At 39.3% G+C, this 21,024-nt stretch overlaps 2 protein-coding genes across 3 annotated transcripts in view; both read left to right on the top strand.

Moving 5' to 3' along the window:
- Window positions 1–19,163, top strand: part of SLC5A3 (solute carrier family 5 member 3) — a 34,680-nt gene extending 15,517 nt beyond the window's left edge. The window contains exons 1-2 of one of the 2 annotated variants that reach the window (XM_084989761.1): window positions 1,912–7,380; window positions 7,519–19,163. In XM_084989761.1, the coding sequence (XP_084845887.1) occupies window positions 7,859–10,015 (2,157 nt within the window). In that variant the 5' untranslated portion in view covers window positions 1,912–7,380; window positions 7,519–7,858 and the 3' untranslated portion in view covers window positions 10,016–19,163. Of the gene's footprint in view, window positions 1–1,911; window positions 7,381–7,518 lie in introns of those variants that run through there. The other variant, XM_005657149.4, reaches the window with a different exon arrangement.
- Window positions 1–21,024, top strand: part of MRPS6 (mitochondrial ribosomal protein S6) — a 68,110-nt gene that overhangs the window by 15,517 nt on the left and 31,569 nt on the right.

The following is a 21,024-nucleotide window of genomic DNA, read 5'->3' on the forward strand; positions in this document are numbered from 1 at the left end:
TGAGATAACTTTGCTACCCTTCCTCCCTTTCTGGATTTGGTTGGTCATTTCCTGTGTGTTATGTATTCTATTCTGGTTATTTTCTGTAAACTGGTGGGCAGACATTTGATTAGATTCTGGTTGTGTTTTGTTTTGCAAGTGTTCCCGGGTATAGCATGGCGTCAGGAGGCACATGTCTGCCTTTTAGAGGTGAGTGACATGTATGCGCTGTGTGTAGATATTGGTAGACTCATCCATTCATGTTAAAAGTCCCCCATCAACCTTTCTTGCACCTAAGGTTCTAGCGTCCATTGTAATCATTCCCTAGGGACATTAATATATAAAGGTGATTCTCTGATTGCATCATTCCTTCTGTATTCATCAGCAGATTTCCTTTATGATTTACGTTTATTTCTACTTTTTTATGTAGATTTTCCTGGGTACTGTCGTAAAAGGATACATTCTTCATCTTTTCTTCACAGAGGATGTTTCTGGACTCCCTTAGTAATTCTCTGATATGTCCTTGATTTTCTTCATCTCTAAATTGGGGATATTAACGTGGCTGTCTGGAGGTTTATGTGAGGCTGGAGTGATCATGTGCTATAAAATTGGTGCTTGGCACTCCTGTTGGTAAGTGCTAGTTATTAAAGTAACCTTTTCAGTTTTGTGGGAACATCTCACTCTTCAAGTGTAATGGAGAGGCAGAGATGGGAGAGTTCTTCATGCCTTGATAGCAGCAGGACGCCTGAACTGTATAGAGTGAGCCAAGGGAAGTGCTGCTTGCCCACACCAGCCTGTCCTTTTTGACTGCGTGGAAACAACCGTATCACATATAACTGCACGCTGAAATGGATGGTGACAATTGCAGAGCTAAAATCTGGAACACATTCTGAAACGGAGTTAGTACAATGGAGGGAAGTAGGTTTATAGGTAGGATGAGATGGTGGCTCCAAATACAGGTACTTACTGTCATGGCCCATTGAGATTTTTATATGAACAAAGGGCAGCATGCTTGCCTAGTCTCTTAGGATTTCTAATCACTTTGGCAGGGGAGAAAAATGCTTTCTTCCTCCTTGGCCTTTTAATCTGCCTTCTCTTAATGCTTTAAGAAACCCCACTGTTGATGATTGTATAGGATATTGGAAGTTTAACATTCTCTATCAGGTACTTAGTCAATGTTTAATTCATTTATTTAACATTTGAGCACTTGTAATGTGCAGGTTAGTGTTCTAGACGGAGACCACATGAGTGAACATCAGAGACTAGAGTCTCTGCTCTCATGGGATTTGCATTCTGTTAGGGAGGTAACAATAAACATAGGAAAATTTTATAGTATGTTAGAAGGGGGTGTGTGTGCTGTGGAAAACAGTCAAGCAGGAGAAGGAGGGACTGAGATGGTTAGGGAAGTTACTCTTGAGCAGACAATGGGAAGAGAACAAGTCTTGTGAAATTCTGGGGGTGCGGTGTGTGTCCTGCATAGGGAACAGCCGATGTCAAGGCCCAGAGGCATGTTTGGTACATTGTGCCTCGTGAGTGACCAGGCGACAGCTTGCTCTGTTAATGCCCTGTCGTGGGCCAAGGGCTAGGGCCGTTAACCAGGTGAAATGAGGTGGTTATTTGGACCAGGGTGCTAGCAATTGAGATTATAAGTCATCTGATTCTGGATATATTTTTGAGGTAAAGCCAACAGGCTTTGCTAATGGATTGATTGTGTGTGGGTTGGAGAAAGAAAGTGAGTAAGCCTTCAAGGATGACTGATAAACTTTGGCTTGAGTAACAGTAAGGATGTAGTTGTCATTCTCTGAGATGAGGAAGATGGAGAGTAGAACAGCTTTAAGGGATGAGCCACAGTATTCACACTCCCAAAGAAAAGGCTGGGTGATTACAGACACTTCATTCAGTCAGAATAGTGATCCATAGATTTTGCTATGAGGACTCATACCTATAGATCATACACCCAATTCTTTGAACCTTTATCTTAAAGATGTGAGTTAGCAATGAAAGAGGATTGACTAAGGTTCATATAGCCCATGGTAGCAAGGTCAGGTGTGGAATAGACTTTGAGACTTAATTTTTTTTTCTTTTTTTCATTTTTGACCATCCTGCAGCATATGGTGTTCCCAGGCCCTGCATCAGATCCAAGCTGCAGGTTGCAGCAGTGCCAGATCCTAAACTCGCTGTGCTGCTGGGGATCGAACCTGCATCCTAGTGCTCCCAAGATGCTGCTGATCCCATTGCACCACAGCGGGAACTCCGAGATGTAATTTTTTAAAATTTTCTAATAGAATGGCTAATTGACATGGAAAAAAAGGATGAAGGCAGAAAAGCCTTGGACTTGGATAATGAGAAGCTGATTAAGCCCTGGTCTTCTGCCTGAATTTTCTACTATATTTGTTCTATTTAAGAAGTCTGTGCTTGGGACTTCTTTTTGTTTTCAGTCTCTTTATTTTCTTCATATGTGTACCTGTCACGTATGATCATATGTAAATACTTCAGTTGGATTTTATCCTATGCACTGTTTGCATTCTCTTTTGTTAATATTTGTTAAATATACGTCTCAGGAGTTTTCTGTGCAAGCCCAAATTTTTAAACACGGATGATATTGAATGATCTTTTAATATTAATTATTTCTATCAATAATGTGTTTTTCATTAAAGATTAGTATTGCCTTGTGATTAAAGGAAGAAGCTATTTTAGAACTAGATGGGAGTGCAAATCCAGATATAAACACAAATGATTGTATCCTGGGGTCTTACACTGTCTCATTGGTTTCCGTTTTCTTGTTTGTAAAACGATCCTCATAATTGTACTTATCCCATAATTGTTGTGAGGATTAAAATAATGCACACAGCACTCTAGGCACTGTACCTGAGAGGTGTTAGGACTTGGTCAGTGTCAGGGTTTTATTTTTTATCTCCATTTATAATTGACTTATGATAACCAGTCTTTTACAAGTGGAGGAGAGTGCTGAGCCTCCTGAATTTAGAGTTGCCCGCGTACCCAAAAGGTCTCCATTTCCTGAGACTTCTTTAGAAAAATGAGCAAAACAAACAGAAAAACCCCCTTGTGAGCGCACTTCTACATTGGTAGAAGCAAGTGAAAAGTGAATACATCTTAGGGGATGTGTGTATATGGATGAAATGATAATGCTGGTGGTTTATGAGCTTTTCTAGGTGAATAAGATTTTATTTGAAGAAACGGTTTGCTTACATGGGTATCACCAATAAACCTCCACCATAGCCAGGCTCTACATTTTTTCAAGTAAGCAAGGGCTGAGGAAGGAGTATGTATACATAACGGAGTATGTGTATATCAAGCACAGTAAACTATTCTACTGGCGGAATTTGCTTTACTGGACTTTGAATCAAGATGATAAAAGTGAAAATGGGTATGAAAAAGTCCGTAAGTAGAATTTTACATGAACGTAGTGGGGTTATTGTTATTATTTTTTGTATTTTACTTGAATGGAGATGCATGTAGGAGCTAGTAGTTGATGAGGTGGTTGGGAGCCTGTTTAAAATATTTGTGAGAGAACTGCATCTTTAATACATTATTTAGTTCTTTTATCTATAAATAACTTTTAGGAGGGTCCTAAAATGCCTCGTGTATAGTTTAATTTGGAAGGAGTCAGTATCATCACTTCCAGTCTCTCCAACCTGTGGAAGGTAAAGTGACATTTATTGAGCATCTGTCTGTTGCACTGGGCAAACATACACAGTTCCTTACTCCTTATTAGACCATGAGGAGCTAAGTGGTGCTCTTCATTTTACAAAGGAGGCAGTTGAAGCTCATAGAGATTGTTAATTTGCCTAAGATCCTGTGGTGAGGAAGTGACAGAGCTAGGACTCCAGGCTTTCAAAGCTTGCTTACGTTCTTGACCATGCCACCTACACATGTACGTTTTCAGAGATGTCCCTGTGATCTGTAATCCTTAAATTACTAGTTGGTAAAGGGAATATTTGCTTTCAGATCAGAATATGCACAAGACTTGGCAAGCTTCCTGTTGACAGTACTGTCCTCTGCCTGTTCAAATTGTCCTTTTGAGTCTATGGTTTTTAAATTGACCCCAAAGCCAAAAAGATTGTGGTTTGTTACTTTGAGGGTCACTGTGTCACCCTTTGTGAGTCCACCTGACTCCCTGAGTTTATTATGACTTGGAGCTCTGGGGCTTGAGTGATTAGTTTTCTTGTCCTTTGTTTGGTCTTTCATGGCAGCCGACTTTCTCTTTTTTTTAGAGTGACTGTACATCCTGGATTTTACAGATTGTCCTAGAATTCCTTCCTAATTTGGGAGATAAATTATATGGTTTCCCTAGATAGTAGAAGGGAGATGTTAGGTTTGGTCATTATAACTAATTATGTTTTGATTATATTACCTAAAGGAATTTAATAGCTGATTTAAATTTGGACTTACCTATTTTACTCCTCCTAGTTCAAACATAGCAATATTTATGTACATTTCTCTATTTGGATTATTCTTCCATTGTAAGTTAATTCATCCAAGTAAATAGTACGAAGATTATATTCTAATTTTGCGCAGAGCTATCGACAAAATGCTGCTTTCTGAGAAGATGGCCCCTTCCTGTTGTGGGGTGTGTTTCACAGTGCCCCTGTGCTTGCACAGTTGGCTAAATTTATTACAATGGCCATCACAGCTAGGGGACCATTTCTCATACATTCTATGGATATTGTCGTCATAGAAATAATTTGTTTCCTTAAAGATGTACTACCAAGGAACCAGCCCACATACTTAGCATTACTGTAGCCACTTTATTACTTGTCCCACATTTTGCACTAAAGGGATTTATCTCAACTGTGAACCAGATTGGTCCTAGAAATATAAAAACAAATTATAAAAGGCTTCATTATAGCAGAAGAAAAAAATTTTCCCTCTATATTCTTTCTAACAATAAAGGATCTCTGGATAGCATTTGGTTGTATTTTTGTTGTAGAAATGTTTACTTTAAAAGAATGAGAAAAAATATGCAAAACTTGTATATTTTACTTGGAACCATTTTAAGGAATTACACAGTTTATCTCTTAAAAGGCTGCCGTTCAGGGCAGTGACAGTCTCCATTTATGACTAGAATGTGAAGTTTGGCTGTGTTGTATTATGGTATTTATATCTTTTTATAAACTAATTTGACCTGTTTTTGGTTTTGTTTTGTTTTTCCCTTTCCAGTCTTTACCAGGTGCTGGTCTCTGGATGTTTTTTGTTTAAATTGGAAAAACCTTAACCTGTCCACAGACTGGCATGGTGTCCAGTGAGAGGGGGGACTGTCCAGGGCACTGGCTTTGGAAGGGTCCCAGGAGGCAGAGAGTTGGGAACTCAGCCTTGAGCTGGTGTCTGGCTCCTTGGTGCTCCCTCTCCTGTATGCAGAACATCTTTTCTCTCTAGCTTACCTGCTTGTTCTGGAGAAGTTGGAGGTTACACTGTCTAAGCCCTCATCAGGGAGCGGCGTTTGGCTTAGCTGTCTGGCTGCATCACATGTGACAATGGAAAACTGCCGTTGATTGAAGCAGTGCTTCTTAGTGATCAGAGAAGGGCTTGTTTTGTTTCTGAGCACTTTGTTTGAACAAATTAGTGGCTGCTGGAGTGGCCATTATAACACACACCTTACCCCACCCACCTTCCTCCAAACAAAAACAGAAACACTCTGGGTGTTTGTCCTTTCTTGGGGAGAGGCATAGTCAACTACGGCCATTGAGACACCTGAAACGGCCCTTCTGACCTGTGAGCTCAGCTTCTCTGGGCGCGGGTTGGAACAGAACGCCAAGGGTATGGCCTGGGTGTTGGACAGCAGTGGGAGTGCCGTCGCAGGCGGGCAATCTCATAACTGCCAGCAGGTTTTCTTTGTAATTGAGGACCTAACCCTTATACTGAAACATTAAAGCTACCCTTTTTAAATAATTAATGTTTATTAGTTATGTGGTTAGAGTTTATTAAAAATTTGGGTGATTCTTCCTAAGTAATGTGCAGGTATTTCTTTAATAACTTCAACATTTTGGGGACAGGGATGGTAGTCATAGAAATGTGACCAGCTTTAGGATTTGGCAAATATGAAGTATCCCAATTTTTAGCATATTTTATGCTTTTGTGTGTGGCAGTTTTACTCCAGCTGGTCATTATTGACACTGGCTTTTAGAGGAAGGATTTTCGTATGATTGGTTTTAAGTGTTCAGTGCTGTGGTCTGTTTCGAATGGTTTTGAAAAGAGGTAATATTTAGTGTCATTTATAGGACTTAATAAAGTTTGCTGCTGATTTTTTACAGGAAGATAACCTGGGTTCATCAAAAAGCATCAGCTTTGTCAAACATTTCACTGAGATGGTCTTATCTCTAAAGGAGAAGTCAACCTTAGGAGTTAACATGTGGAAGGCAGTGGGTTGAAAGACAAAATGTTGTTCGTATTGACCTTTCAGCTAGAATTGTAATTAATTTTGAAGATTCAGAATTTGTCTTTTTCCAGGAGAAAACCGTCGTGTTCATAAACTCAATTTTAGGTAAATTTAAATGTCTACTTTTCAGTGATTTTCTTAATCCAGGACTGAAAATCTTATGGACTTACTGAAGATAGTTCATTATCTGATAGTTTATAGACGTCTGTTTCGTTTAGGTTTAGAAAATATAATAATGACGTTATTTTTAAGTCTTCCAGAAAATTTTTCTTCTTTTCCCTCCTCTTGCTTTGTATACCTTTTAACAAGAAAGCATTAAAGGAAAAAATATTCAACAAAATAAAACCTTGTGTCAGTGCCTTTATCCTCTCAGAGACTGTCTTGGAAATAATGCCTGTTGAAATGGAAGGGAAGCGATTACTTTTTTTAACATTAAAAAAAATATTTTTTTCAGTGTGTTCTTTCTAGTTAACAGAATAAACTTTTAGGGTTGTTTATAAGTTGTATGTTCCTAGTTTGTGCGTGTGTGTGGAACATCTTGTTTCCCTTTAGGGCAGGAGTCAGGTCATGATTTCTAGATTATCATGATGATGAGCACAGATGTACATTTGTAGTAAGAAATACTTGGTACCGTGTTTAGGGGTAGATGATAACACCTAATAAATGCCTGTTCCATCCAGGACCCTGACTGGCTAAAAAAGTACATTATTACTCTTAGGAGTCACAGCTTTGAAGATTCATTTTGGTGCCCTTATTACGAGTAATTAGTGTCTCCCTCCCTCCCCTCCTTCTCCCTTTAAGGTGCTTTCCCATCCACGACTGCCACACAGTAAGACAAGAAAGGACAGTGTCATGCTGGGCAGTTCTCAGTTGGCTAGAGAAGTTAGGCCATGGCTTTACGAGGTTGATGAATTTTTATTCTTAGTTCAAAATGATAAATATTCTCACTGACTTTGAAGTATCAGATGGGATAGAATAGATCGCTCCTTCCTGTGGAACCTAAAGTATGTATATGAAAAAGTTTTTTTTTTTTCTTTTTATAATGTCTTGTTGCGCCGTTTTACTAGACTGAAAGTTTCCTCATCGCTTGGTGAGCCCCTCCTCTAATTCAATCTTTGTCTTTTGTCTTTGCTGCCTTGCAGGGTTGGTACAGTAGGCTTCACTAGACTTAGCTGCAACTCAGAATTTCTCCTCCAGCACCTGAGTAAATGCTGATGGTCTTGTGGAGAGTGGATTAAGAGTACGAGCTAAGTTCTCAATCCCAATTAAGAAGCGGAGGAAAATTTAAACTGTCTCCTTCAAAGTATATCACAACCACCACCATCAAGACAGCAAACCAAAGGACAAAGACTTTGACCTGCTGTGTTACTCTGTGTAGTCCAGTTCACGTATGGTTTACGTGACTTGGCTGGGGTTACTAATGAGTAAATAAAAAGGCGGACACTTCTGTCATTGGACACTTTTATTCACAAAGTTACCAAAATGAGGGCTGTGCTGGAGACAGCAGACATTGCCATAGTGGCCCTGTATTTTATCCTGGTCATGTGCATTGGTTTTTTTGCCATGTGGAAATCTAATAGAAGCACCGTGAGTGGATACTTCCTGGCGGGGCGCTCTATGACCTGGGTGGCAATTGGTGCCTCTCTGTTTGTGAGCAATATTGGGAGTGAGCACTTCATTGGGCTGGCAGGATCTGGAGCTGCAAGTGGATTTGCAGTGGGCGCATGGGAATTCAATGCCTTACTGCTTTTGCAACTTCTGGGATGGGTTTTCATCCCAATTTACATCCGGTCAGGGGTGTACACCATGCCTGAATACTTGTCCAAGCGATTTGGTGGCCATAGGATTCAGGTCTATTTTGCAGCCTTGTCTCTGATTCTCTATATCTTCACCAAGCTCTCAGTGGATCTGTATTCGGGTGCCCTCTTTATCCAGGAGTCTTTGGGTTGGAACCTTTATGTGTCTGTCATCCTGCTCATTGGCATGACTGCTTTGCTGACTGTCACCGGAGGCCTGGTTGCAGTGATCTACACAGACACCCTGCAGGCTCTACTCATGATCGTGGGGGCGCTCACACTCATGATTATTAGCATGATGGAGATTGGCGGGTTTGAGGAAGTTAAGAGAAGGTACATGTTGGCCTCACCCAATGTCACTTCCATCTTGTTGACATACAACCTTTCCAACACAAATTCTTGTAATGTCCACCCTAAGAAAGATGCGCTGAAAATGTTACGGAATCCAACAGATGAAGATGTCCCTTGGCCTGGATTCATTCTTGGGCAGACCCCAGCTTCAGTGTGGTACTGGTGTGCTGACCAAGTCATCGTGCAGAGGGTCCTAGCGGCTAAAAACATTGCTCATGCCAAAGGCTCTACTCTGATGGCTGGCTTCTTGAAGCTTCTGCCCATGTTTATCATAGTTGTCCCAGGAATGATTTCCAGGATACTGTTTGCTGATGATATAGCTTGCATCAACCCAGAGCACTGCATGCAAGTGTGTGGAAGCAGAGCTGGGTGCTCTAATATTGCTTACCCGCGCCTGGTGATGAAGCTGGTTCCCGTGGGCCTCCGGGGCCTGATGATGGCGGTGATGATCGCAGCGCTGATGAGTGACTTGGACTCCATCTTTAACAGCGCCAGTACCATATTCACCCTCGACGTGTACAAACTCATCCGCAAGAGTGCAAGCTCCCGGGAACTGATGATTGTGGGGAGGATATTTGTGGCTTTTATGGTGGTGATCAGCATCGCCTGGGTGCCCATCATCGTGGAGATGCAAGGAGGCCAGATGTACCTTTACATTCAGGAGGTAGCAGATTACCTGACCCCCCCGGTTGCAGCCCTGTTCCTTCTGGCGATTTTCTGGAAGCGCTGCAATGAGCAAGGGGCCTTCTATGGTGGAATGGCTGGCTTTATTCTCGGAGCAGTCCGTTTGACACTGGCCTTTGCCTACCGTGCCCCGGAATGCGACCAACCTGATGAGAGGCCAGGCTTCATCAAAGACATCCATTACATGTACGTGGCCACAGCACTGTTTTGGGTCACAGGACTCATCACTGTAATTGTCAGTCTTCTCACGCCACCTCCCACGAAGGAACAGATTCGTACCACCACCTTTTGGTCTAAGAAGAGCCTGGTGGTAAAGGAGAGCTGTTCCCCAAAAGATGAACCGTACAAAATGCAAGAGAAGAGCATTCTGAGATGCAGTGAGAATAGTGAGGCCATCAACCAGATCATTCCCAATGGGAAATCTGAAGATAGCATTAAGGGCATTCAGCCCGAAGATGTTAATCTGTTGGTGACCTGCAAAGAGGAGGGCAACCCAGTGTCTTCCTTGGGTCATTCAGAGGCAGAAACACCAGTAGATGCTTATTCCAACGGGCAGGCAGCTCTCATGGGTGAGAAAGAGAGAAAGAAAGAAACAGAAGATGGAAGCCGGTACTGGAAGTTCATAGATTGGTTCTGTGGCTTTAAAAGTAAGAGCCTCAGCAAGAGGAGTCTCAGAGACCTGATGGAGGAGGAGGCTGTTTGTTTACAAATGTTGGAAGAACCTCCACAAGTTAAAATAATACTAAATATTGGACTTTTTGCTGTGTGTTCACTTGGAATTTTCATGTTTGTTTATTTCTCCTTATGAACTTTTAAGGATATGATGAGACACTAACTTAAGAAAATTCTAGTCTTTGGGAAAAAAACAAAACAAAAACCTTATGTAACTGTTGCATCTCTCAGGCATTGTTTACGCTGTAGGTTTTAGCCAAATTTTACTTAGCAGAAAATCATCTATTTGCAAGACTTTATTTTCCCAGAGATGGATGAAAGCAAATTTTCAACCTAATTGAAGTAAAACTTGTTTAACATTAAGACTGAATTGTGCAAATGTGGTTTAAAATTTTCCATACCAAAGTAAGGAGAGACCCGTTATTCTCATAGAGCACTTAGAGCAGAATATATGCTAAGATATCACGGATAAGATGTACTGTCTGCACTGCCAAAACTTGGTAGGCCTTCTTACCTGAGTAGAAGACTTGCTCATTTTAAAGTTTTTTCTGTCTCTGTAATCTCTACCCTCATTTAAAAAAATCTGAATTTGTAGACATTGTATAATCAGTTATGTACTGAAACTCTAACATGTGCTGTGGGGTACTTGTTTCAGGCCAAGTCAGTTTGCGAGGTTCATTTTGTTAGCATGAGCCTATGGATTCTGAATGTTGAAAGAAAGGAGGAATGTTTTTCTGTAGCTATTCTTGTGCCACCAGTATATGGAATATTGGGGAAAAGTTTTTTTTCTGAGGTTTTTCTTCTATTTTTTCTTTCTTTGAAGTTTAAGTGAATCATACTTAAATGACCACCAAGTCTGTCTTTATACAGTTGTGTGTCACGATTGTATTGCTAATGATTGTGGGGGGAAAATGAAGTAACATTGCTGATCATCCCCGAATTTACTGACCACATTAAGGCTGTCTATATGGTTCGGATATAACACCAGCCCCTAAGCAGTGTTTGATCCACTTAAAGCTGATCATGTGATTACTCGTATTCCATTAATTCTCTAGCTCTGTTCTTGTAGTTGGGCAACATTCTTTCTTAGTCAGGGATCTTCCCAAGTGCATCTATTTGGAAGATATGTCCAGAAATTTGGAGGAAAATTAATGCTGCTTTTGTGCTGGGCTGCCCTACTTGATTACATCGTGATATATTGAGGTTGAGGTTTTAGAGTGAAAATTTAATTCTAAGATTACTCCGTATCCTTTATAAATTTCCCCCCCGATTTTCTTTTTCTTCTTCTTCTTTTTTTTTTTTTTTTTTCTTCAAAAGACTTGCCATCTGTACACAGCCTCTAGAGTATGAGGATATTTCAGTGCAAACTGGCCATCAGTAACAGAAAACTCAAAAGTGCATGCTTTGCCATTGGTGGATTGTCAGTATAGCCTTTCTGTAGAATGGATAGCATGTTTATGAGGTGCCATGAATGAGAATTTCTGGGTTTAGTAGTGTGTCTCGTGGAGGAGATTACAGAACCTGTATGATTATAAGACCCTCCGTCTTGACATGGCTTGGTACCCCGTTGCAGTCTTCCTGGAAGAGAATATATTTTTCACAGGTTGATTCCCCTTCATTAGGACAGGGTACGAAAGATGTTGGAGACAAGTTCTGCAGATTCTTGTAGTTCTTTGTGTATGCCGTCCTTTTTCCTCCATGGTTCCGTGAAGGAACCCAGTTGTGTATCTACTTTCTTTGACTTTCCTGTAATCTCTGATTTTTTTTTTAATTGCATGATTTTATTAACCTTATATTCTTTAGGAAGAATTATTACTTTTTTAGATACTTTTTTAGATTTTGAATCAAAACTCAGTCCTAATAACTTTAAATTTTTTGTATGTATAAACTAGTTTCATTATGATGGACTTTGATCAGTCCAAAGTTGATTTAGAAGTTATCAGGTAGCTTAATGTCTTCCCATCTCCAGGAGGCTTTCTGATGGATGGACTGAGTTTGTAGATGAAAAAATAATTCATGTATGAGGAGCATGATTTCCTGAGAGCTTAGAGTGCCTTGTAGAACTTTTTTCTTAATTTCATTCTTAAGGTTATAATAAGCTGGGGGCCAAATAAATAGGGACTGTCCTTTTCTCCAGTGTGGAGGCTAAGGCTGTGACAGGTCCAAGGTTACAAAATCCGTTGGGAAGAACAGAAAACCAGGTGTCCAAATGTGGACTCGTGGTTTGTCCTCTTTTCTCAAAGGGACTGTTCTTTGGAGACAACTTTTGGTATTTGGGGAAATAATGGGATCTTAGATTTTACAAAGTGATGTGAAGTTGGAATTAAAATTTTCTCTGACTCTGAACACATTGCTGTGTAACTCAGCAGTGAGAATTGACAGATTGGCTGGGCAGCCTTCTTACCCTTTCTTTTAAAAGCGTAAATGAGTAGGTGATGTTTGAGTGGATTTCTCCCCCCCCCCCTTATTTAATGTTGACTCCTAACAGTCAGGAATATTACTGTCCCCCTACCTTCTCTGTTGGTGTCTTAGGATGATACATAAAGGACATCATTTTTTGTCTGCTTGTGTGTATATAGCAGTAGGCCAAGTTTGGAATACTAATGTTTGTAAATAAGGAATGAATTATTAGCATATCCGTTAGGATTGTTTATTCTTGTCAGTATAAACATCACTTTATTTAGACTGAAGTCCCTGAAGCTTGCCCTTCCTATTGCCTCCCAGTAATAGATAATGTGCTTGAATAAGTGTGTAAATTCCCGATTGCAACTTCATTTGAGGGGACCATTCTTCAGTCTGTATTTCATTAGAATGATTGTTCATGGGATGATGTATGGTCTGTCTTAAAGCTAGCAAAATAGTCATACTTTACACTAATGAAGTGGGTCTTAAATGATGACATTGATCTGTAGACTTTTAACATATATATATATTTTCATACTGGCTCAAGCTAGGTTTCGGAATTAGTTTAAGGCTAAGAGTGATTGACTACAGTAGTTAGCTAAGAGTCAAAATGAAGCAAGGACACTCGTGTTCAAAGATGGAGAAAAATAGTCTAGTGGTATCCCCAGTTCTTAGACTTTTGTCTTCTCAGGAAGTCTTAGTCTCAAGATCTGATGAGAATAGCTTATTCCCCTGATAGGCAGAATGATTACTGGTTCCTTTGTGGGGCCTCTGATTTCCCTGTTCATCTAAGAATATTTTGTCCTCCCACCCTAAGGGGTTTTTGAAATAGCCAAGCCAGTTTTTTCCCCAGCCATTCTTTTCTTGGTGAGGTTATCACTCTCATCTTGAGGTTAGAGAAGCATCGAGTAGTAGCAGTGGTGCTGTATCCTTTGGCCTAAATCCAGCAGATCCGATTTCACAAGGCTTCCATTTCACTTGGCTCAAAGGATCCATTCTTTTCGCTCAAAGAGCCTGGCCAGGGTTGCAGAGCCCGCAAAGCCCTTGCTCTTAGGGATGACACTTCAAGTACTTCACAGGGACCCATCGCTTCTCAAAACTGCACATTTTAAGAATTGAGTGGGAAGGTTGCTTTTCATTTCTCTGACCCTGAGGCTAAGTGGGGGCTTGAAAGTCTTGTCCAGGATGATCAGAATCTTTTTTAAGTTTCTGTGTTTCTCATTCCATTGCTGTCTTCCCTATATTGGGTGTGTGGTTCTTCCCTTCTGTCTTTAGATTATCGTTTATTGTAGCCAGTGGGTTATCCTCATTCTTTACCACTCCGCAGACTGGCTCTTTTATTGGCTATTAAGAGGTTAGACCCATTAGTGTTCCCACTTGGCAGTATCTGGCTACTTGCTTTTTTTCTTACACTTCACTCCCCTATGTCATTTTTATCTGAGGTATGAGGGCTGGAAATGACTACATGGGTAGGTGTCTAGTAGTGACACGTCCCTGTTTCCTGAGTTTGGGTTGAGAGATGTATAAAGACCATTTTTGTTAAATGACATGACTCCAGAGACTTTCCGAAGAAGCCAGAGACACTGTTAAGTGAGAGGCTGAGAAATACTGGGTGATACAGACTCAACAACTTGGTAAAAGACAAAATTAGCATAAAATGTGTTAGATATATAAGCATACTCCTTGAACTCTAGAAATTGAAGCATCTTTGCTCTCAGCTGCTTTAAACCACTACACATACAGATTAGGGTACCAGTGAATAAGATCCAGCTCAAACCCCGGTTTGATGTTAAATATTATAAAGTGTGAGTTTATTAACATATTTGAGGTTAAAGTGACTGACATTTGATATTGATACTTTAGTAGGGAAAAATGCTTTTAGGCTTCAGTATTCATCAGATTTCTCATTAGCCAGCTGCTAAATTGCTTAAGTCATTTCAGTGTTAGCATTAGCCTGAGCAGACTTTACAGACAGGGTATGGTCCTGTGAGTGTGTCTACCCACCTAGCGTTCAGAGAGACTGGTCTTCCCCTTTGTCTTCCCTCACATTGCTTTAGTTATTTACCTTTTTTTTTCCAGCACGTATCAGATTCCTGTTTTGATTTTTTTTTTTTTTTTTTTGTCAGCTTGATTCACTTTCAGGCTTATTGCCACGGTGTGCAAAAGTGCTACTTTGTCCCAGATTTGAAGACTTTGAATACAAAGAATGATTCATTAAATAAAGTTGGGTTTAAATAAACTAAATTTTTATTAGCTTAAACTGTTAATTCTCAAGAATTATTTTCTCAAATTAGTGTCAGAGAAAGTGTATTCACTCATAATAAAAGCCCTAATAATAATTTATCAGTATTTTATTATCAAAACTCATTTTTAAAAAATTAGGGAGGCAACAATACTTAAAATTTTACACCAGTCCCTTTGAAATGATGGTATCTCACTGCAGAGGGGCGTGGCGTTTGTTTTGATGCCAAAAAGCCTTCTTATAGTAATTAAAGGTAAAAAGTTGAAACTAGTTAGTTGGTAGATAGAGAAACCCTTTTGTACTAGTTAGATATGAAGCTGGATTACATAAGAAGTAATCTTTTGTTCACTACACTTGGTTAGACTTGGTTGACAACTCAGGGCTGCAAATCCCTTTTTCTCCATTAAGCTAACTTCTCTTAACTTGGTTCTTTTTTTTTCTCGTCAAACTCTCACCCCTAGGAAAAGTAGATGTTCACATACTTTGACTTCAGAACAGAATTTAGCTACAGTTCAAAATAACTAATAGGCTTTTCCAGCACTGAGTCCCACACCATTTGTCATGTTGTCGTAAAAATGTTTTCATTTAAACTTCTCCAGTGGTGGGAATAAGGCTTTAGACTATTGATTGATCTTTAAAGGAATGTTGTGAGAATTGGTATAATTTATGTTTTGGTTTCCATCTCAAATCCTTTATAAAGATAGGAGTTAGCTTTTTGTTTGGGGTGAAGCACCCCATTTATCTGGTTAACGAACAGCCTTAATGACGGGCATATATAGTCTTTTAATCAGAAGTAGATGAGGAGGGTTTGACGTCTCTGTGTCATTACTTAGCTCATGCACTTTACTTTTTCAGGGGAGGACCATAATCTGAGACTTGACTTAAACCAGTAACCTTAATTTATGCAATGACTTTTATAGTTAGGTTCGGTTCGGTTACCAGGATTTATGACATGTTGGAAGGGAGGGGTGCTAGAATACAAAAGCAGCTGAAGAGCAAGTCAAGACAAAGCACAGGGTCTCAGATTCTTGTTAGTGCAGGAGCAGTGCTTTGCTTTCCTCAGAGAGGCTCTGTACTGTCCTTGTTGCCCAGGATGATGGAGCCCCCCACCCCCAGTTTAAGATCGTTTAACGGTCGGTGAACTCTATCAATGAGGGAAATGACATTTTTCAGAGATTTCAACAACAGCACAAAAGTTGATAGACGATAACTACACCTTTATTCGAGACATACATATATTTATCGTGGCAAATTCACCTTGTACCCTAGTGCTGCTGGATAAAGGAGTGTTTACTTTTTTTATTGCCTCTGGACAAGCCCGTCTGGATAATTTTTCAATATACCAACATAGCCTATACCTCTGTAAGTGGAATGTTCCTCAAGAACTCATTTTTTGTTGTTGTTGTTCTAATAGTTGGAAACTGAAATGAAGTTCATTGCTGTCTATATTGTTGAAATCCCAAATTGGCGAAGGCCGTTCTATAATATAATCAGCTTCTGAAACTTAGGTGATTTGATTAGTGCCTTCTGGTTGCCAAAATTGAATCTGCTAGTTTACACCTTTCCCTTTCTTGACAGATAACTCTTATTTGTTACAATTCCTCTTTTTAAAATTTTGTTATAACTAGTGAAGGAAATACATTTATATTTACATACTTTATATGCAGCCTTTATTTAGGTTCGAGGAACCAGGTAGGTCTAATCTTTGTTGCAGCTTAACTTATTTATTCATCCTCTGTATTTCTTTTGTATCTGTAATTAAAAATGTAAAGTTACTTATTCTCTGAGTATATTTTAACGTTTTTCCACTGTAGGTTTGATAGGCATATCTGAGAACATATATGTGACAACAGTTTCACATTCTGTGATAAGATGCTTAAAGGTCCATAGAAAGCACAAAACCATGTTCCCTCATGTGTGTGTATCTCCACATGTAGAAAGCACAAGACGAACAGTATTCTCAGTATCCCACAAGTGCCAGGCATAAAAAGCCCACCACGTGTTTGTCTCGGAGTTGCTAGGATGAGGACCGTAGTTTTGAAAGCCCTGGACAACGAGGTGCCTCAGATAGGAGTCCTGAATCATAAGCAGGTCAGTGTAGGGATCTGAGTAGTGTGTACCACGTTGGTGGAGGAGAGAATAGCAGTGTCAAGAATGAACTGCAGTTGCCTTGGGGGGTTACCAGCTAAAATGGGATCTGTGGGCTCTTTCCTCCAATCTGGAACTCAAAACAGGGACAGACTTCTGGGTTTTTAGTGGCGGAACAATTTGACAAATGGTCTGCTTTAAGCTGTAAAGCCATCGGATTTTTGTTTTTTTGTTTTTTACATCTTAAATCTTTATGAAATTTTACCTGTTGTTAATAGTACCCTGAAGACATGGAGAAATCTCACATTTTTACAGAGTAAATACTAATTTTTAATCTTTGTGTAAGTTTAATCTAAATTTAATGAAGTTACTTTTTTTATATGCTTGACTGCACTTCATTTTAATAGAGCAGAATTTGATCCAAGTGTTCTGAGCATCAAAATAATTGAGGCAGATCTGCCAAATGAACTACTTTGCTTTTCACAATGGTTGCAACAGTCTGAAGGATTCTTTTGCCTGTCTCATTACCTGCTTCAAGGCTAGATTAGATAAAATCTGTGTGTGTGCAAAAGCAGAAAATGATGTGTTTGCTTGCACTTGGCATTGCCCTTACTTTACTCCTCAACTTTCTTCACCTGAAGAGTCCCTCTTTATCAGCAATGAATAAATACATCTCTGTCTTAGATTTTGCCCACACGTCAAGACAGAACGCTTAGCCCATTTGTCAAAAGACAGAACTCTTAGAATGAAAGAGAAGTGACTACCTTTGTTCCCACTCTCTTTTTTGTATAGTGATCTTCTTAGGGATACTCAACTTTAATTGAAGATTGAAGCTGGTATAGACTAAATGGAACATGTTTTAGAAAAGTTAACCTGATCACTCTGAGGGAGAGGATTCCTCTCTCCAGCAAAAACTCGCCAGGTGTGTACCTACAGCGTTTTTTTTTTAGAATATAAAACTTCAGGCTTTGGCAGGGCATAGGGAGAGGAGTACCAGAAATGCAGGAAAAAGCAGAGGTTTGAGGAACGTCTTTGGCTTAGCAATATGTGATAAGGCAGAGCAGTAATACCTTGTTAGTCCCATGTAGGTTGTGCTCCATACCTTTAAAGGTTGTGTTTAAATTTCAAATAGTTTCTAAGAACTTAAAGGATGCTTTTAAAGAAAGATTCCTCTAGCAGAATATCTTTCATCTCTAATTCCTTGGAAAATTGCTTTAATTAGTCTAGGTGAAAGTAGTCCTAGCAGTGTAAATATGTATAATTAGAATTATCTAATTTCACTGTGAGATCTCTAACTTTTGAGTGGCAAACGGATCAACAGGTCTTTTGCTCACAGACTTTGCTGTGGGGTTGTTAAAACGCAAAAGCTTTTTTTTTTTTTTTTAAATGACATAATACATTGGTGAAAGATGACAGTATGAAATCTGTTGCCCTGCTCTCCCCACCAATATTGCTTCAGTGTGTAGATTGCCAACAGTGTTCAGAAATAGAGCAGGGATTTACCCATTTTTTGCTTGGACATCCGTTTTTCTGTTGCCCAGACCTGTGTTGGCAGTCACATACGAACTATGTTATGCTTCTCAGTGCTTTTCCTTCTTCTTTTTTTTTTTTTTTGATAAGGTGGATATCAAAAATAGTTGCTGTGCAAAAGTTAGTAGTCTTCTTCAAGAAGAAAACCAATTCCTTTTCTAATATCCTGTGAAATTGCTTCATTCATTCCTTTATTTTTAAGCCAAATGTCAGCAGAGTACTGCTGCTTTTATCTAGTAATTTTGATATGTAAGTATTAATGCATTTAAAAAATATGTCTACATTGAAAAATGTTTTTACCAGTGTCTTGCCTCTTAAGCTTTGTTCAGATGTTCTGGAAGAGACCAGTCTGTGCACTGGGGGTGTGTCTTGTGTCAGTTATACATTGTAGACCAAATGTGATTTTAAATGAAATTGTTGAGTTATTGGTGAATTTTTTGAATTGTAAACTGATTTCCAGTGTACCGTTCATTGTCTTAGTTTTTGTTTGTTGGTTTGTTTTTGTTTTTGTTTAACTGATTGGGTCCATCTCATTGTACAATGTTTTAGTTGCGAGCAGCAAGTAGAATTTGGTGTAAACCAGGTTATTTCCATATTGAAAGGAATGCAGTTGAAATTGTAGATTTAGGATTGTTAACCGTACATGACAATTCTAACTTGACTATTCTAACCTATTGTATACAATCTGATTTTTTTAAATTGTAGACATGTTTAATCTCGGTTTCAATGTGTTTTTAAAAGTGTTACTGTTTAAAAAATGAAAAAAAAATGAAGCAAATCTGCTAAAGAGCTGTCAGTTTTCATTACTGACTCTGTAAAATACACTGTTCTTTGTGTACTGTGTGTTATTTTGCCAGCTGCTGCATTAGCCTTTAAAAGTATTTGGAAACTTATGATGAACTACATTTCTTGCAAAGTATATTCCTTCTGTGGTATTTTGTCCTGTAACTGAAGTATAGTAATTATTTTATGGAAATGTTAGCACTTCTGTACCAACTTTGAATAAAATGAAAAATTTACATTTCTCTGAGTACGTATTTTGAGCATGAACACATGTCTACCCTTGAGGTTGTATGAGTTCCCTTTCTCTTGACTTGTGAATAGTTCCAGTGAGTTTCCTCTACCAGTTTTTGCCTTTCTTTACCTTGGTAAACATGGACTTGCAGGTATTGACTGAGAATTGGATTGTGTATAAAGTATTAAATAAATAAAATTATTCTTGGGAGTTACCTTATGGCATAGTGGGTTAAGGACCCAGCTTTGTCACTGCAGTGGCTCAGGATGCTCCTGTGGCGTGGGTTTGATCCCTGGCCTGGGAACTTCCACATGCTGCAGGTGTGGCCAAAAATAAAGAATAAAAGACAAGTGTTGGGTTGCATTTTAAAAAAATAAAAATATTCTTAGGTTTTTCACCTCTCGTTTTGAGGTAATTTCAAATTATAGGACAGTTGTAAGAATGGTATGTGGAGCCCAAGAATCATCTTCATCCATATTCAGAGTAGTTAACACTTTGCCACAGTTCCTCTCATCAACACTTTGCTGAACCATTAAAAAACTTAGTTGCAGACATCATTCCCCTTCACCCTCTAAGTATTGAGCAGTGTATTTCTTAAGACTGGATAATCACCCATATAATCACAATGTAATTATCAATATCTAGAGAGCAACAGTGGTACGATATTTTAATCTAAAGTTTTTATTCAAATGTTGCTATGTCAATAATGTTCTTTTTATAGCAACCGGTTGCAAGTTTGGAAATCGGTTCAGTGCCTTTGGCTTTTATGTCTGTGTCTCCTTTAGTCTGAATCACCTTTTCTCTGTCTTTTGTGGGACTGACGTTTTTGACGTTTAGAGACCAGTCTTTTTTGTGAGTGCCACTCTTCAGTGTAGGCTTATCTGTCTCCTCATGGTTAGATTCATACTGTGATTTTTGACAGGACTAAGACGGGAGCAATAATACATCCTCAGAGCTTCCCGTTGGGAGGCGTGTGATGTTGTATTGTCCCATTATTGTTGACACTAACTTTCATACTTGACTGAGGTGACATCTACCAGGTTTCCCCACTGTCTACTTAGCATTTCCCCCTTTGGTAATAAGTTATTTGTGGGGAGACAGACTGTAAATAACTTATTCGTCCTCAAACTTGAACCACTAGTTTTAGCATGTTTTACTGTAATACAGTGATTTTTCTAACTTTTTTTGGACTATACTGAATTCAGGAGTTTGCTTCTTTGCCATTTATCAGTTTGAACTGATGTGTCATCTCATGTAGTGGGTTATAGTTCTTTGTTTTGCCTGGGTGTTTGCAGATTTAGATAACAGGTCTCCCTTCAGGCTAGTTTGTGTCCTTTTTGAATACTTCCTTATTTTCCAGCACAAGGTGTTCCAGACTCATCTTGTACTGATCTCTGCCCCATTCAGGATCAGGCGTTTCAGTAGGGAATGGTATTTAGACACCAAGTTCTAGGTGGGCTCATTCTTAGAGAGGTAAACCCAGTCGCTACCTCTGGGTCTTTTTCAATCTACAGAACTAGGAAAGTCACATAACTGATGTCGCCAGTTCTAAACCAGCAGCAGAGGTTTCTTTTGAGCCCAGTTCTGGATTGTAGAGTATTTTCCTTCAGAAAGCATAAGACCATTTTCCCCTAGTTTCTAATCTTTGTGTCCTGAAAAGTCATGATTATGGGCCTTGATGAAAGCTTCTCATTCATTGTGCTGGCCCTCAGTGGCCTCTTTCACTTTGGCAGCCCTGTGTCCTTCAGTTTCGAGATGACTTTTCTCCTGTGTTTGCTCCTTCTCTTTTGTTCAGCTCTTGGACCTTCTGGGCTCATCCAGTTGGTTTTATATGGTCTTTTGTCAAGTCATCTTTGTCTTTTCGATC

Source organism: Sus scrofa, chromosome 13, assembly GCF_054392235.1.
Source record: "Sus scrofa isolate SSC_HxYL_T2T_F1_AM1 chromosome 13, Sscrofa_HxYL_maternal_Yorkshire_Landrace_v2.0, whole genome shotgun sequence".
Lineage (NCBI taxonomy): Eukaryota > Metazoa > Chordata > Mammalia > Artiodactyla > Suidae > Sus > Sus scrofa.